The sequence below is a fragment of the Enhydra lutris genome, unplaced genomic scaffold (assembly GCF_002288905.1).
Source record: "Enhydra lutris kenyoni isolate GAN:26980312 unplaced genomic scaffold, ASM228890v2 scaffoldscaffold6, whole genome shotgun sequence".
Taxonomy (NCBI): Eukaryota; Metazoa; Chordata; class Mammalia; order Carnivora; family Mustelidae; genus Enhydra; species Enhydra lutris.
The window spans coordinates 343543-360065 of NW_019154090.1; the positions used below are offsets into that span (position 1 = coordinate 343543).

Here is a 16523-nt window from a genome sequence, read left to right on the forward strand (position 1 = left end):
CCGCGGCCGAGAAGTGCCACGGCTGACGCGCCGCCCAGACCGCCTGCGATCCCTCTGAGGCCGGACCCCGACTTCGGGATTAGCTTTTCCGCGCGGCTGCTTCTCTTTCCCCTGAAGTCCTCCCTCTTCAGGGGACTCTTCGTTCAGTCGTGTGGGGCCGACGCGGGGAAAGGCGCGTCCGCGATTCGTCCCAGCCCGAGGCCGCTCGGTGCGCGCGCGCCGCGCCCCGCGGTGCTCCTCCGTCCCAGCTCACGCGGCGCGGGGAGCCAGGCGGAGCCCCCACTTTGCACACGAGGACACCGAGGTGGGGGTCGTGTGTCCGCGACCCTCAGCCGGTGAGGGGCGTCCAGCCAGCGCGGGAGCAAGAGTTGTCCGGGCTTCTCCACGCACCGGTGTGTGGGCGCCAGGCAGCCCGGCTTCGCTGGAACAAGCCCCCGGGCCCCCCTCGCTGGGTCCTCGGGGCCACTGCAAGCAGCTGCTCGGATGGTGCTCAAACCCTTCAGGATCCGACCCTGCTGGACCGCAGTCCCCCTCTCCAGCCAAGCCTCCCTCGGCAGGGAAGCCCTTCCTCAACCCGGAGAGCTCCTCCCCTGGGGCAGTCCAGAGCTCACCTCCGCACCCGTGTCCTCCGGGCGCGCACCTGCCTGGCTCTGGCCGGCCCTGGGCTCGGTGCACTCCTGTGCTGGCGATTACGTGTCTGCCCCACTCGGCTTCCCTGAGGTTTTCCAGCTTCCCGCTCAGCCCACCCTGGCTAGCCCCAGTCCCCGCTTCATGCAGCTCGCGGCAGGTGGTAGAGGGGCGACTGCATGACAGGTGGCGGTGGCCGAGGGCCTGTCCCTCATTCTGGAGTACACCCTTGAGTCAGGAGCAATGCCCGGCCGGGTCTGGCTCAAGGGGATGCCCAGCAAGTGACAGTCCGTGCCAGCGCGTCTGCTGCCCACACGGACACGCCCCTGTGAGTCCCTGTCACTCCGAGTGTTGTCCTTGCCTGCAGAAGCCAGGCAGGTGGAGGTGCAGAGGGGACCCTACAAAGAGCCCAGGATCGCACTCCTGGTCGGGTCTGGCTGCTAAGACCTGCTTGATAAGCTTCCAGGGCTAGTGTTCCTTCACAGGTAGGAGTGACTTGTCCAGACCCAGAGCCATCCTGTACCCCAGGCCAGGTTAAGAGCACCTCCTGGGGTCCCACAGCCCATGTTCCCACCATCCTTTTGAGGTGATCAAAGCGCCCATCACACAGTGTTGCCATAAACTGGGTCTACTTTCTCTTTGGGAGCAGCCTGGAATCCACAAGTGTTTGAGGGAGAAACTGAAGGAAGGAAGGAAGGAAGGGGGAAACGCCCCAGAGAGGGAGAGCACTGGTTCCCTGTGTTCTGCCTCTCTGTCCCTCAGACACCAGGTCGGGATCCCCAGGCAGGGCCAGCTTTACTGGTTTCGGGTGCAGGGAGGGAAAGAACTCGAGGCCCTGGAGGGGCGCAAAGGCACCGAGGCGCTTGCCAGCAGCTGCAGGGCGAGGGCTACAACCTCCAGGGCAGCTGGAAGTCCTCGGGCTCCAGCGGACTGCAGTGAGTCGCCTCCACATTCCTGAGGTGTTTGCGAGCCAGGAACAGCGCGAGCTGCCGGCGCCGCCGCGGGCTCAGGCCCCGGCCCACCAGCCAGGGGAAAGAGAGCCCGTGCGGCCCCCAGGCCTGCTCGTCCTCCCGCTCGTCCTCGCAGCGCGCGTGGTAGGAGCGCAGCAGGGCCAGGCACCACTCGTCGTCCACGCGGTAGCGCGCATAGAAGGCGGCCTCCTGCGCCCGGCTGCCGGCGCGGAGCCAGCGCGTCACGACCGCGAGGCCCTCCCGCGCCATCACGACCGGGTAGCGGTGCTGCAGCAGACGCAGGAGCAGCTCGTTGCCGCGGTTGCCCTCCACGTCGCCGGACGGCAGGGGGCGCAGGTGGCCCGAGGTGCTGACCACGTCGTCCTGCGTGCGCCGCAGCAGCAGCACGGGCCCCGGGTAGCGGCACAGCTGCTCCGCCACGTTGAGGTTGAAGTGCTCCCGCACGGTGCGCACCACGAGGCCCTTCCAGCTGTGGGGCATGACCTTCAGGGCCAGCGGCACGAGGTCGTCGAAGGTGGCGTCAAGCACCAGCGCACCGAGCTCCGGGTATGTCATGGTGGCCCAGGTGGCCGTGAAGCCCCCGATGGACCAGCCATAGACCACGACGTGTGCGGGCGGGAAGTGAAGGCGGTGCAGCGCGTACTTGACCACCACGTCCACCGCGTTGGCGTCATGCTGCGGGAACGGCGCGCCCGTGCTGCCTCCGAAGCCCGGGTGGTTCCAGCCCAGCACCGAGTAGCCAGCTTCCAGGGGCGCGGACAGGCAGCCCATCTCGTAGAAGCCGGCATTGCCTTCGCAGCAGATAACGAGGCGCAGGCCGCGGCCTTGGCTGCCCGGGTGCTGGCGGCGATCCATGAACATGGTGTCGATCTCATTGCCGTCACAGGCCACCAGCTTGGCGCGCCGGCCACTGTAGCGCTCCACGAGGCGCTCTTGGCCCTGCTGCAGCAGCGGCAGCAGCGCGCGAGTCATCAGGAACATGGAGCCCGGGTACACGAGCCAGCGGCCCAGCGAGTGGGCCAGCGCGTAGCTGGCGAGCTGGCCCGGCAGCTCGCGGATCTGCTGCAGGAGGCACTGCGCCTGACTGCGCGCCCCGCGCAGCGGTCGCCCTGGCGCGTCCCCGCCCAGAGCCGCACCCCGCAGCAGCCACACGCCGGCCGCCGCCGCGGCGCACGTCAGCGCGCGGTGACCGCTGCCTCCCACACCGGCGGCGCGCACGTCATCCCAGCGGAAGTCCACGGGCCAGCTGCGGAAGTTGTAGGTGTAGTGGGCGGTCAGGTAGATCTTGAACACGTGCACCAGCGCCTTCACGAAGCAGACGACACACATGGGCGTCGAGGCTACGGGGCGGCCCGCGCGAGCCGTAACGCCCAGTCGCCAGGCCGGGGTCGCGGCTGGAGGCCCAGGCCCGGCCCCGCGGGCGGCTGCAGGGTTGAGAGCCGCGCAGAGCTGTCTCGGGACATGCCTCTTCAGGGCTTGGCCCTAATGGCCTTTGTGACCTGGGCCTTCCAGGGTCCAGAGGAGGCGGCCTGTGCTTGGCGAGGGCTGGCTTTGTGAGTCATTGTTGCTGGGGAAAGAGGCAACACCCGGTGATGGGCGCACAAAGGGCTCCCAGGCGCGGTGGACCTCAAGTTCTACCCCGCCCCCAGGACTCAAGCCTAGGGACTCCGCCCCAGCCACACCCTCCCCAGACCCTTCTCTGCCTGCCCCCTCCCTGGGCCCTACTTCACCTGCCTTCCATCACACCTTGACCAGCAACCACCGCTCCCCGCCCCCCCTTAACTGAAGGTGGACGGACAGGCTGGAACATCTACTGCCTTCGCCTCTTCCTGGTCAGAAGCCAGGGTCTCACTGGGAAGAACGCAGGGCTTCCCGTGGACTTGACCTAAGCTTGCTGTGGAGCTCTTTCCCTCTTGGTGAGGTACCCACGTGGGTGGGAGAGGGAACCAGGAGCAGGCAGAAGCAGCTGTTTGGATCAGGCGGTGGGACAGTTTGCAGAGACATGGGAGTCTCCTGAAGAAGGCTGGGAGTGGCAGTTCCCTGTCCAGGGCCCCGCTAGATGGTGGTGCCTCCAGACCTCCCAATGCAAGGTGGGGCAGCCCAGAAAATCCAATATGCTTTATCAGCCTAGGGGAGAAACTGAGTCTGGCCCATGGGCTGCTGCTGGAGCAGCGAAGGCACTGTGTGCTCATGGCCTTGCCCGGCCACCACTACCTTCCTTCCCAGGAGAGGGGGTGAGCTCGGGCTGGAAACCCCCCACCTGTTCTGGATCCTCTTTCGACTGGTGCCAGCAGAGGCAGTGACCTCCAGGTAGGTCTTGCCTGGCCAGTGTTCCTCATTTTTGGCCCTTGGCCAAGCCCTCCTCCCCACTCGTCACTTAAACCACACCACAAATTGTACCTTCCTCTTTTCTGGAGGGCTTTGGTAGGTTCCTCTTTTTCCCGGGTCCTGGAGACGGCCAGCCCACCTGAGGGCAAAGGGGGCAGGGTTACAGCCAGGGAAGAGCTGGGCTCTGAGGGCTCATTCAACAGTTGCCTGGAACTGAAACAGGGAGTTTAGCAAACCTAGCCAGACCCTTGGATCCCCAGACCTGCCTCAGAGACCCAGAGCGTTCTGGGAAGTCGGAAGGGAGCTCCAGGCTCCTGCAAGCCTTCTCTGTATCTGAGTCCACTGTCAGCCCAGTCAGCCCCACCAGGTTTGGGAAGCAGAGCTGGAGACTGTTAGGGTCCTTGGGGGTTAGGAAGCAAGAGCAGTCAGTTGAGTGAGTGAGTGAATTGGGAGCTGAATGTCCCTCCCACCAGGGTCTCCAGATAAAATGCAGAATGCCTACTTATATGTGAATTTCAGATAAACAAATATTTTTTGAGGATAAGTGTGTCCTAGATATTGCATGGGTCATACTTATATTAAAAAAAATGTTTATCTGAAATTCAACTCTAACTGGATATCCTGTTTTTAGGTTTGTTATTTTTTGCGACACCTGGCAACTCTACCCTTGTCACCCCTCTGCGTCCCCCTCCCCCCAGCCAGCTAGATCCAGACTGTCCCGACTATCCAGCTCATACCCCAGGCTGGGCTGCCCTTCCCAGTGATCAGGTCCTGAGGACCAAGAGGGTGTCTCAGGGTCCACTCGTGTACCTGGACAAGGGTCCCCTCTTGTTCCCTCTGCCCTGCAACCCCCTCACCTCTTCCTTGGCTCTGAAGGGTCGGTGGGGAGACTGCCCTAGGAGGGAGCCTACAAGGTACCACACCTGGGTCAAGGGATGGGCATAGCTGTTGCCCATGGGGATTAGTGGTCGTGGTCCTGAAATGTGCCCGCTGGCCCTGTGGTTAGGAGTGGCAGTGGAGAACTTGGGAGAGAGTGGGGTGGGGGCCTTCACTCTCCCAGGAACCTCTTTCATAAACTCAGAAGCTGTTTACCCTAGCTCGGAGTGGGCTGCGCAGGCCCAGAGGCTCCAGACTCATTTCATGAGACCACAGGAGTGACTGCCAACAGTAGAGGGCTTCCTTGTGTCCTCAGCCTGAATCCAGGCAAACACAAGGGTCTCCTGGAAAATTGTCCTCCAAGTATGTTAGACATACCACATTTTGTTTTGATTTGATATCCCAGGGGAAAATGAGGCTTGGAGGAGCCCATCGTCCTAGGGACAGGCTCTCGGTTTGGTGAGCTCTGAGACTTGTGTTTGGAAATAGACTTTCCTTCTGTCAGGCCCACCTGCCCTTGGCTCCCCCTAGGAGAACCGGAAGCTTGGAGGAGGTGGCTGTGGTGGAGGGGAGTAGAGGCCAGTTTCTGAGGAGCAAAGATCAGCAGGCTGGAGCTGCTGGCCCCTGGGGGCCCCTGCCCTGTGTCTGGCCTGGCTTCTGACTGCCCCAGCCCTGCCCTCCAGCCCATGGGAGCCCAAGTGCCCCCAACCACCACCCCTGTTGAGCCAGGAAAGCATGTGACAGGAAGGGAGACCTCCTGCTCTCCTCTCTCCAGAAGAGCCCCCTCAGACTGGACCAGCTGCAGCAGCAGTGACCTCTCCTACCCCCCCTCCATCTGCTCAGGGAAGGTGGGGCTGTGATCCCAGCGATCAGGTCTTAGTTTGAGGAGGCAACCCCCCTCACCCTCCAGTGTCTGCCAGGCAGACATCTGAGCATACACCCCACCCCCACAGAGCCTGCTGGGCTCTGTGACCTCTGGCCTTCACCCCACAGGGCTTCTACCCTCCCCCACGGAGGTAATGCTCCCTCCTGGCCAGTTCTGCTCAGCCTCCCTGGAGGCCCTGATTTATGCTGCGGGAGCAGACAGAGCCGACCTGGGAGAAAGAATGGAGGGAAAGAGAAAAAAACCAGTCCCAGAGGCTGGAGGGGTGGGGGCTGGGATCAGAGCCCCTAGCAGAGGGTGTCCAGCCAGGGGGCAGCCATGAGCTGACCACAGCAGCCCTGGGGCTCTGGGAGCCGAGCCTGGGCCTTGGGAAAACCGAAGCCACCCTGACGGGATAGGGAGCTGAGTCTGCACAAACGCCTCTGCTCAGGAAATGGGGTGCAGGGAAGGTGGGGGGTGGCTCAGAGCCTGAGGACAGGAGGGGACGCTTCCTGGCGGATGCAGGGTCAGAGAAGGGGCGGAAATGGCCAAGACAGCTGCTGAACATCTGGAATCCCAGAGAACTACCCAGAGCCCTCCAGGGTGGTGGGGTTGGTGGGGAGCAGTGCACACCCACGCCCTCTCCTTCCTGCCTCCCAGCAGGGCCAGTCTCGTGGGCTCTTCTCCCACTGTACCCCCACCATCAGGGTAAAGTCTGGGTTGGGGTCAGGAGCCCAGCAGGCTGGTCTGATGGGGCCGAGTTCCCTGGAGCTCAGCCCTGCAGGAGTTGCCCGGTCTGTACCGTTTCTGCACACTCCAGTGTGTGGACAGTGCCTCCTGGCACCGTGCAGGCCATGGCCCTGCGCCTGGGATGATCCCTGGGGCCACATACATGAACTTGAAAGGGTCGTGGTACACTATGGGCCCAGTGTCACTCCAGAGAGTCCCTCAGAGCAGGGCTGTATGCTTTCTACCACTGCACCAAACCCGTGCACCGGGGTTGAGGTAAGGTGAGTATTTCGTTAATGTTACGTTATTCAAAATGTAAACGAGGCTCACTGCAGCTGGCGAGACAGGATATGAGACAGTTACCGGTCCTCCCTTGGCACCTCCCTGGAATCCAGATATACTAACCAGGACGTGTCTTTGCACACCTTTTCCTCTATTTGCCTACAATGTGCACAGCCTACTGAGGGGACTGGGGGCTTATTTTATCACGTGCTTTTGCAAAAGTGGATGTGGTGTATACATTACCAGGCAACTTGCTTTTCTCCCGAGTATCACTGCAGGCCCCTAGCTGGTAGGTGGCCCATTCCTCCTGGTATACCTCCCCTGTGTTGGATATGTGGGTTTCCAGACCTTTCCCCTCTGCAGTGGGGGCTGCTGTAAGCAGCTTTGTCCAAGGATCCTGGCCTCCAGGTGCTTTCCCCTACACAGTGATTCCGAAGCATGCCTGCCCCAGTGAAAGGAGTGTGCGTTCTCAGGGCAGGGAGAGCTGGCCAGATTGCTTTTCTGTGCTTGTGCTGGCCTGTGAGCCCGCTGAGGGAGCTTGTCTCTGCAGCAACGCGGGTCAGCTCTGTGCATTTAGCATTTAGCATTTATCCGGACGTGTAAATGAGCTTCGTGAATGTTGGTTGATCCCGACCCGCTGACCAGGCCGGCACCAGAAGCCATTCCGTAGTCGGGCGATTCAGTCCCGCATTTTGCTTTTCGCTGCCCCTTGGAGACCCCTCACCTGTGGGACCCTGGTGCCCGCTGCCTCCGTAGTGGCCGGATAGAAACTGCGGCCTGGATCTCCTCCAGCCGGCCCTGGCTCTGGGGGAGGGGCGATGAAGCGGGCCGAGCTTGGTGGGATGAACGGAAAAGCCCCGGGATCCTCTGCCTGAGAGGCGGGTCTCGGGCTGTCGGCGTCCGCTGCACCTTGCCTCGCCGGCGGGGACCCCCGGAAACCAGCAGTGGGGCGAGGGAAGGACCTCCTAGCCCGGGGGTTCGGACACGGTCGCCCGGCCGGCTCGCCCCTAGCCGCGGGGGTCGGAGCCCGCGTTTCCCGGAGCCAGCCTCTGTGGCGACTCAGACTCCCCTGGGGGGCCGAGGTCCCCTTTCCGGGCTCCTCCAGGTCGTGGCCCGTGGACATTTTCCAGGAGGCGGTGAGGCCGCGCGGAAGGTGGAAGGTGTCGCCGAAGCAGCCGCGCGCACAGCGGCCCCGGAGAACGGAGAGGGACCGGAGTTCCGACCCGAGAGCTCGGCACCCTCCCCACGCCGCGCCGGGGCGCGAGGGTCCGCTCCGAGGGGGGCTGCGGCGCGTCGAGGCGTCCCCGCAGAGCGCTCCCCTGCGTCCCGGGTCGCCGACAGTCACCCCCACGGGAGGACCCGCGGTGGGGTGCGGGCTGGGGCCTGGGCAGCCAGGGCCATCTCCCCCCGAGGGCGCGAACAGAAAGGGTGGGGAGGTCGCTGGCCCCCAAGAGTCACGGTGGTCGAGGGTGAGAGAGCCAGGGAGGCGAGGGCGCTGCCGGGAGGCCCCTGGGTCTGCCTTCCTGGGGTGTGGGTTTCCCACTTGCCTGGGAGGGCGGGCTGAAAGCTGGCTTCTGCTTGGGTCCCAGGTCAGGAGCTGACGTTTTCCTGACCCTAGAGGAGAGGAGAACCCCGCCCCCTCCCTTGCGGCCAGGCTCTGGTCCCTGGAGACCTTGGCACCCCAGTGGAGGAGGAGGGAAGCCTGGAGGTTGGGTGAGGGGAGGCCAGCCCAGAGGGGTGCAGGACCCTGTAAGAGGCCACGGTGGACTTGGTAGAAGGAAGACCACCAGGACCTCAGGTCTCTGGCCAGAGTGCCCTCTGCCTTGTGGCACTGAGCTGGGGGAGGGGCTGTTCTTGGGCCCCCGCAGTCAGCACCTCCGGAGCCTGCGTGAGCGGATCTAGGTTACAGCCCTCTGGGCTCCTTCTAAGTCTCTTGTGCAGATTAAAAACGGCAACTGTCCTGGAGCTGACCCCAGGGGACCCTGAAAGTTTCCTCTCCCCTCCCACCCCCCCTTGCTCAAGGCCCTCTCTGTTCTCAGAGTCTGCTGAACTCCTGTCTGAACTCGCCCACCCCTCTTACCACGCTGTCCCCTGGGGAGCTGGCGAGAAGTCAAGCCCACCTCTGTGGTGGGCTGGCCCCAACAGGCTGTCCTGTTTTCCCTCTGTCCCCTCCCCTCCAGGCTGTCCCCCAAGGCTTCAGGCAGAAAAGTGGGAAAAGAAAGGAGGACATAAAGGGCCCAATGACCCCTCCTCACCCATCCATGTGCCCCCCACCTTGGTTCCTGTGGTTTCTCTAATGGGGGCCGCACTCCAGAGTGACCCCACCTGGACCCCACACCCCCAGGCGGCCCTTGCTCCAGGACAGAGCCCACCCAGGAAGGCAGTGGGGTGGGGAGGATGAAGAAGAGAAAGCCCTGTTATCCCCCTTTCCTGTCCCCCACCCTCCCCTGGGGATCAGCACTAACCGCAGGGCTGCCCACCCCAGCTCTTTGAAGCTGCAGGGCGGGGGGGGGGGGGGGGGGCGGGGGGACAGGACCCAGCTGCCAGGGTTCGTGAGCTGCCCGCCCCTCTGGCTGCGTGGGAGCCAGGGAGTGACCACAGGGCCGCCAGCAGCCTTTGAAGTGATGAGGCATGGCCCCAGGAAGTGGGCAGTAGCCCACCCAGGCCCTAGGCCAACCCCGCCCAAGGGCTCAAGCCCCTGCCCACTGGGCTGAGAGCCCGGGCAGACAGCCCAGCCTGAGAGCCCGGGCCTCGGCTGTCTCCCTGAGCTGGGCACCTTGGTTGCTCAGATGCAGGTCAGGCTCAAAGACTTGATGGGGGCAAGGGAGGGAGAGGCTGCCTCTCTGGCCTCAGGGGTCCCAACGCCAGACCCAGTTTCACTCAGGCTCTGGTGGTGGGAGCCAGTGGGGCCAGGAATTGGTCCCTCTCCCTCAGCTAAAAATAGCAGGCTTCAGGCTTTGTGGAAAGCCCCTGGGGCGGGGGAGGAAGGAGCAGGGCTGCAGGGCTGGGCCCTGGGGAGCCAGGCTAGGCAGGAAATGCCCTGGTGCATGGCTCCCCCCACCCCCCACGCAAAGGCTCCTGTCAGCAGACACAGACCCCTGGAAAGCCCCAAGTGCTTCCTTCACACCTACATGGGGCGGAATCTTCTGGGTCCCTTAGGTTAGGCCTCACGCACCAGGGTGGGCTCCTCTTACCCTGGCCGATGATGTCCTACAGGGCCTGAACTGGTCTCCTGCCATGGACACCAGAGGGCCTGATGAAGGTAGTTCTTCCCGTCTGTCTGTCTTTGTACCTAGTGATGACCTGTACCTCCCCCCCGCCACCCCTGCAGTCTCTCGGCATCGCCACTCCCCGCAAGAACCACTCATCCTTGAGGGCCCGCTTACCGGTGGTGGGGACAGGGCTGAGCATGGCCCTTGTGGTGTCCCTGCTCCCAGGGCGCTTCCTGTGCACAAATAAAGGGTTAACCCAAAGAGGGCTTTTCAAGGAGCAAACACCCAGTCTGTCAACCTGGAGTGGGGAGAGCAGGAGGGGGTCAGGAGCAGAGACCGGAAACATGGGTAGGAATGAGCTCCTGAAGTCGATTGTTCAGTGGAGACCTGACCCTGGGAGAGGCCCTGGGGCCGGAGGGAATTTGGCATCACAGAGGAACAAGACAGGGCCACTGTGGCTTAGACGGGGGTACGGGGGGTAGGGCTGGAACAGGAATGAGGTTAGGGATGAGGGTAGATCAGGGCTAGTTTATAGACTAAGGCGAGGAATTTGAAAGGAAACCACTTCTCAGAAGTCACTGAAAGATTCTCAGCAAGAAAGTCCCGGCAATGACCTCAAACCATTTCAGAGAGGTCACTGCTCTGTAGAGGAAGGGCTGGGGAAGGTGGACCCGGGCTGGCTGTGGGGTGGGGTAGATGATGTTGGGGGGAAGGCAGCAGAGCTGTGGAGGGCCAGCGTAGACATCTGCAGTTTCCGAGAAGGGGGACCAGGCAGTACAGAGTGGTCTCTGGAGGGACATGGTGGGACCAGCAGCCCTGAGGGTCCACCTAAGTCTGGGTTTCCGGTGTCAGCCGTCTTCCAGGTGGACTGTCCCAGCAATGAGCAGCACCTGCCGTGTGGACAAGGAGAAAGTGGGTGGTTGGGGCTCTTCTGGAGGATGCCAGAAGATTACAGAAATGCTCATACTTTTGGTATTTTTGAGAAAAAGTACAAAATCCACACCTGATAAGAAGGAAGCCAAAGAGAGCGGAAGGCTGAGTCTTCAGGAGAGGGGAAGTCTGTTCTCGTAATGAGGGGCTCAATGAGATGTCACTGCTGTGTGGCAAGCTGGGAATGGGGCCACAGAGAGACAAGGGTAGAAACAGTCCCTTGAGTTTTGGTGACAGCTGGCTCCAAGGTGTGACTCTGGGACTGGCCTGTCGGAGATCTTTGGAGGTGAGGGGCTCATGAGGCATTTGAAGAGGGCCCCCATGACCCCTCCCCAGGTGGTCAGAGTTGGTACCTGACATCTCTGAGGAGGGACAAAGGAGGCATTTCTAGTTGTCACTGGTACAGAGGGCCACTCCCATCACTGCCACCCAACACTGTGATCACATCACCAAAATCTGCGATCACTCGCTCGTTCAGTGACAAGCATCTGTGGAGAACACGCTCTCCACGAGGCACTGTGCTCGGTGCTGCTCATGTCCGCGGCCAGCATGGACGAGGTGTCTGCCCTTGGGGAGCGGACGGTCTCGTGGGGCAAACTAAAAACAAACACAAAGATTCAGAAGATGAGCCATAGAATGGCCTAGCAATCCTACTCTTAGGAGTTTACCCACAAGAAGCGAAACAGGCTCACACAAAGCATTGTCCTTAAACGTTGGTAGCAGCATTATTCAGAATGTCCCCAAACTAGAAAAACCCGAATGTCTGTCAGCTGGTAAAGGGACACGCAAGCTCTGGTCCACCTCTTCAATAGAAGGAAACGGAGGGAACTCCTGATGCGCACGGAATGAGTGAATCTCAAAAGCATTGTGCGGACTGCCAGAAGCCGCACCCAGAAGCCCAGGGACCATCCGGCTTGGTGCACACCCCCAGCAAACAACGAACCGCAGGGGAGCCTGGGGGGCTCAGCCGTTAAGCGTCTGACTTCGGTTCCGGTTGTGATCCTGGGTCCTGGGATCCAGCCCCACATCAGGCTCCCTGCTCAGCGGGGAGCCTGCTTCTCCCTCTCCCACTCCCCCTGCTTGTGTTCCCTCTCTCACTGTCTCTCTGTCAAATAAATAAAAGAGAGAAAGAAAGAAAGAAAGAAAGGAAGGAAGGAAGGAAGGAAGGAAGGAGGGAAGGAAGGAAGGAAGGAGGGAAGAAAGAAAGAAAGGAAGGAAGGAAGGAGGGAAGGAAGGAAGGAGGGAAGGAAGGAAGGAAGGAGGGAAGGAAGGAAGGAGGGAAGGAAGGAAGGAAGGAAGGAGGGAAGGAGGGAAGGAGGGAAGGAAGAAAGAAACTCTAGGGTTGGAAGCAGACGGACGGCTGGCAGGGCCAGAGGGTTGACAATGGATGCTGAGAGATGGGGAGGACTTTTTTGGATGACGGGAATGTTCTACATCAAGACATTGGGGGTGGCGGCATGACTACACATTTGTCAAAGCTCATCAAGTCATCCACCTAACCTTGGTGAATATCAGTGTGTGTAAATTATACTTCAGTAAAGCTTAAATTTTGGAAAGATGTAAAGACTGAGCGTAGCCATGAAAACATCAGGAAGGTGGAGACAGAGGAGATGGGGCAGGGAGTCAGTGGAAGGGGCTGGTGTTGGGAGGTTGGCTTCTTGGTCAAGGCGTCACTTCCTCAGGCGGACGCCTGGGAGAGGAATAACAGCTTCATGTGGTAACTCCAGACTTAACCTCCCATTGCTTGGGAGCCCACCGGCTCCGCCGGTTAAGGGTCCCAGTCTTGGCTTCAGCTCAGGTCGTGGTCTCAGAGCTTTGAGATCGAGCCCTGCGTCGGGCTCCATCCTCAGTACTGAGTCTGCTTCAGGTTCTCTCTCCCTCTGCCCCTCCCCACCGTGTGAGCTCTAAATAAATAGACTGATCGATAGAGACCTAAAAAGAAATCCCATTTGGTAATTTTAACTTTTTTTTTTAAGAGAAATTTTTTTTTAATTTCTTTGACACTCACACAGAGAGAGAGATCACAAGTAGGCAGATGGGCAGGCAGAGAGAGAGAGGGGAAGCAGGTTCCCTGCTAAGCAGAGAGCCCGATGCAGGGCTCGATCCCAGGACCCTGAGATCACAACCTGAGCCGGAGATAGAGGCTTCGCCCACTGAATCACCCAGGCACCCCTGGCAATTTTACCTCTTCTGTAAAAGAGGCAAATCCCAACTCAAGCATAGGCTGTTTTTAGGTGAGACATCATTTGTGGCCCAGGTACCTAGAGCACTCTGCGATGGCCAGTGGGCGGTTGTGTTGGGCATGAGACTGAAGCCAGGAGACTGGTGCGGAAGGGGTGGTGAGAACCCCCCAAGACTCCCCCAGTGGGTTGGGGTTCTGGTCTGGATTTACCGCGGGCAGAGAGCCAAAGCCCAGGGTGCCTCCTGGAGCGACAGCCCACCTCGCTGTCCTGGTGGCCTGAGGTGGGCCAATGGCAGGACGTGCTCTGATCTACTGCCCTCAGGTGCCTCCTGGGACCTCATCTCCCAGGGCAGTGAGCACAGCGTCAGCCAATCTCAGCCCAGTAGGTGAGCTCAGAGAAGACCAGGCTCTGCTGCTGCCCTCAGAGGAGGGTGTGTGGGGGAACAAGGGGTCCCCACGGACTTCACCCTGGCTGGACTGTCCCTGGGGATCCTGTCCTGGCAAGGGAGGACCAGGGCCAGGCTGAGGCCTCTGCTGTAGGGCAGTGGGCCCCAGGATTCACCTGGAGAAGTGGCCCCCAGTTGGAGGTGCAGCAAACCTGTGAAGGCGGCAGCCCCGCAGGGAAAGTCACAGTGACTACCTGGGCCTGCTGGTCTCCCCCATCATCTGTGGGGTTCCCTGAGGAGGGATCCTGGGGCCGGTGCTCCCCTGGGTGGGCCGGTAGGCTCTTCTACATCCTGGCTGGCCATGGTGGGGCCGGAACAGGGGGACAGGGGTGTTCAGTTGGGGCAGGCTCTGCCATTCTCCTTGGAATCACTGTTTGAAGTAACTTGGACTGGCTGTCAGGACATTGGCCAGTCTTGGAACTGGTGAGCCCCAGGACCCAGTGACCTTTTCCCCCTGTGGCCTTGACGGGGGCTGGGAACCTCCGGCCTGGCGTCCTGTGTCCTGCCAAGAGGATGTCCTGTCCTCAGGCCAACTCCCCCGCCCTCTTCCATCCCTCTGGGGCCTCTAGGGGCAGAGGTGGGGGTGTGGGGGTGGAGGGGAGTTGGAAGTCAGCCAGCTGTCCCCCACTACTGGGTCCTGAGCCCCTTCTCTCCCAGTTCCTCCTGCCCCGGAACAGGGTTACAGGGACAGAGACCCCCCCCAGTCCAGCACCTGGGGTTTTCCCAGGACTAGACTTCTGTTCCCCCCGCGGGGCAGGGGTGGGGGGATAGCTGCTCTGGGGAACAAAGGCTGGGAGAGGACAGGGGAAGCAGGGAGCAGGGAAAGGAAGGGGAAGGGGCTGAGCACACTCTGAGGCCACCTCCTGAGGAGGTGGCCTCCCCCATGCCTCTCTCAGGTTTCCTGCCCTGAGCGTGCGTGTGTACATGTACATGTGTGTGCGCGCATGTGTGCGTGCGTGTGTGTGTGTGTGTGTGCCCTGCCGAGGATGCAAGGGAAGAAGGGTGTGAACCAGCTCAGCTCCAGCTACCACCACAAGCCTGCCTTCATCACGGGGAGAGTGAGGCCTAGGCTGGGGGGCCTCAGGTGGGAAGGTACAAGAGGTTCCTGGGGCTGAGCCCCAGTGGACTGCAGGGGGGTGGGGATGGCACTTGGGGAGTAGCCCACCTGCAGGCTCTTCCTGGCTATGGATCTATGGGCATGACCCCAGGGACCTCCCTGCACCCTGAGCCAGTGGTCTCTGGGCATCGTGCTTATGCCTGCTGGTGTGCGCGCGCGTGTGTGCGTGTGCACGTGTGTGCGTGCTTATCTCCAGGTGGGTTAGGTTTCCAGGGACAGCTGAGTGGATACACGTCTACATGTCTCCGAATTGTGCCCTGAGTCTCCGTGTGCCTTGTATGTTTCTGGCAGGTTCCTGAGCACCGTCTGTGTGTCCTCGTATGTGCTCCTGTGTCTGAATGTGTGGGTATCTGTGTGGCCTCCAGGGACGTCTTGTTTGTGTGATGGAATGTTGTTTTCCCTCCAAGGTCAGGAACAACCAGGCCCCGCAGAAAGCCTAGACCTGGGGAGGGGTGGGGGGAGGAAGGCAGCCTTTTGGCTCTCTCCTGCCTCCACCTCCACTCCCCTGCCAGGGGTTCTGTCCACCTTCTGCAGAAGCAGCTCAGCTGAGTTAAAAATAGCTCCAGGGCCTCTGGAAGCGGAAGGGGTAGAGGCGCCACAGCAGGGGGGAGGGGGCTGGAGGCACCCCTGGCCCAGCAGGCGGGCCCTAGGTCTGACCAGCATTCCAAGGCCAACCGGTCAAGCTCCAGCAGGGTGGGCCCCACGTCCGCCCGGCCCCACTAGTGAGGCTGCTGGGCCCCCACCCTTTGTGGTTACTCCAGGGGGGCCCTCTTCTAGAGAAAGGCGGAGCCTGGCCTGGGGCCGTCAGCCTGGCCTCGGAGCCTCAGTCCCCAGGGACAGGAAGTGCCCCCCACCCCGAGATGTCCCCCCAGGGGCTGCCCTCTCCTGTCTTCTCTGCTCCCTCTGTGGAGGGTCCCTGGAGATCCAGGCAGAATTCAGGACAGGACAGACGGCCCCAGGGAACACTCTGCCCTCAGGGAGCGGTCAGCAGAGGGTTTGGGTTTTTTTTTTAATAACTTTTCATTGAAGTACCACGTGTAAACAGAGAAGTGCCCGTACCCGACGTGTATGGCTGAATCAACGTTCACAAGCTGCGTGTTGTCGCTAGCCCCAGACCAAGAAAACAGCACATTGCCCGCCCCAGGGAAGCCCCCAGGCCCCACTCCAAAGGCCATTGCTCTGTGGTCTGATTGGCTCCGCCGGCCGCCCCTGTGTCATGGGAGCCCCTCTGCCCGCGCTGCTCGTGTGGAGTCCACAGTGGCTCCGCTCGGTGGCTGCCCAGCGATCTGAGGCGGACCGGCTGTATTTCATCTCCCTGCTCTACTGCTGAGGGCCGCTGGGTTTCCCCAGTTTGCAGTGTTACAAACAGGGGCTTTGCACATTGTGGTACAAGGTTTTGGTGAACCTGAAGTGTCCGTGGGAGTGGACGTGTGGTTTGAGCTGGCCACAGATGCCTCTGAGGGTCCAATGGGGGCGCTCCGGACACTCCCTTGGGAATGCTAGAATTTGCTCGGGGTTTCAGGGATGCCCTGGCCCTGGGTTCCAGAAACTCCAACCCTGGCATCTCCAGCCTTTGGGGTCCATTTGTCCTGCCAGGCTAGGTCTTGGACTAGGGTCCCCCAAGGGAGAAGCTGTCCTCCCCCCAGGAGGGCCGGGCAGCGGCTGTGCGCCCTCCGGCAGCCAGGCACGCCCAGAGGAGGCACTCCATCCTGCAGGCCCGCCCTTCCTTCCTCAGGAAAACCTGTGGTCTGATACGGCCTCCCGCCTCTGGTTCTCAAAACCACCCCGGCACTAGGACCCCCAGGGGAGGAGGGAGCAGAGCCCCTTGCTGGCTGTGGCAGCTGGGGCGGGGACCTGGTTCTTCACAAGGGCTCCTGCGTGGTCACAGCTGCGGGTCTGGGGGCCGAGAGACAGAGGCGGTCAGCGAGGTGGGATCCCAGCCCCGGGCAGGGTGGTCCTTC

General features: G+C 61.5%; 1 protein-coding gene across 1 annotated transcript; it reads right to left on the reverse strand.

Annotated features, from left to right (window-relative positions):
* Positions 1-1460: 1460 nt before the first annotated feature.
* On the reverse strand, positions 1461-2988 carry LOC111141604 (abhydrolase domain containing 16B). Its single transcript, XM_022494282.1, has one exon. The coding sequence runs from the start codon at positions 2925-2927 to the stop codon at positions 1515-1517; it is 1413 nt and encodes a 470-aa protein (XP_022349990.1). The 5' UTR covers positions 2928-2988; the 3' UTR covers positions 1461-1514.
* Positions 2989-16523: the final 13535 nt, after the last annotated feature.

Excerpts from the sequence above, each read along its gene's own strand:
- LOC111141604 (XM_022494282.1), bottom strand. The coding sequence starts at position 2,927 with ATGTGTGTCGTCTGCTTCGTGAAGGCGCTGGTGCACGTGTTCAAGATC.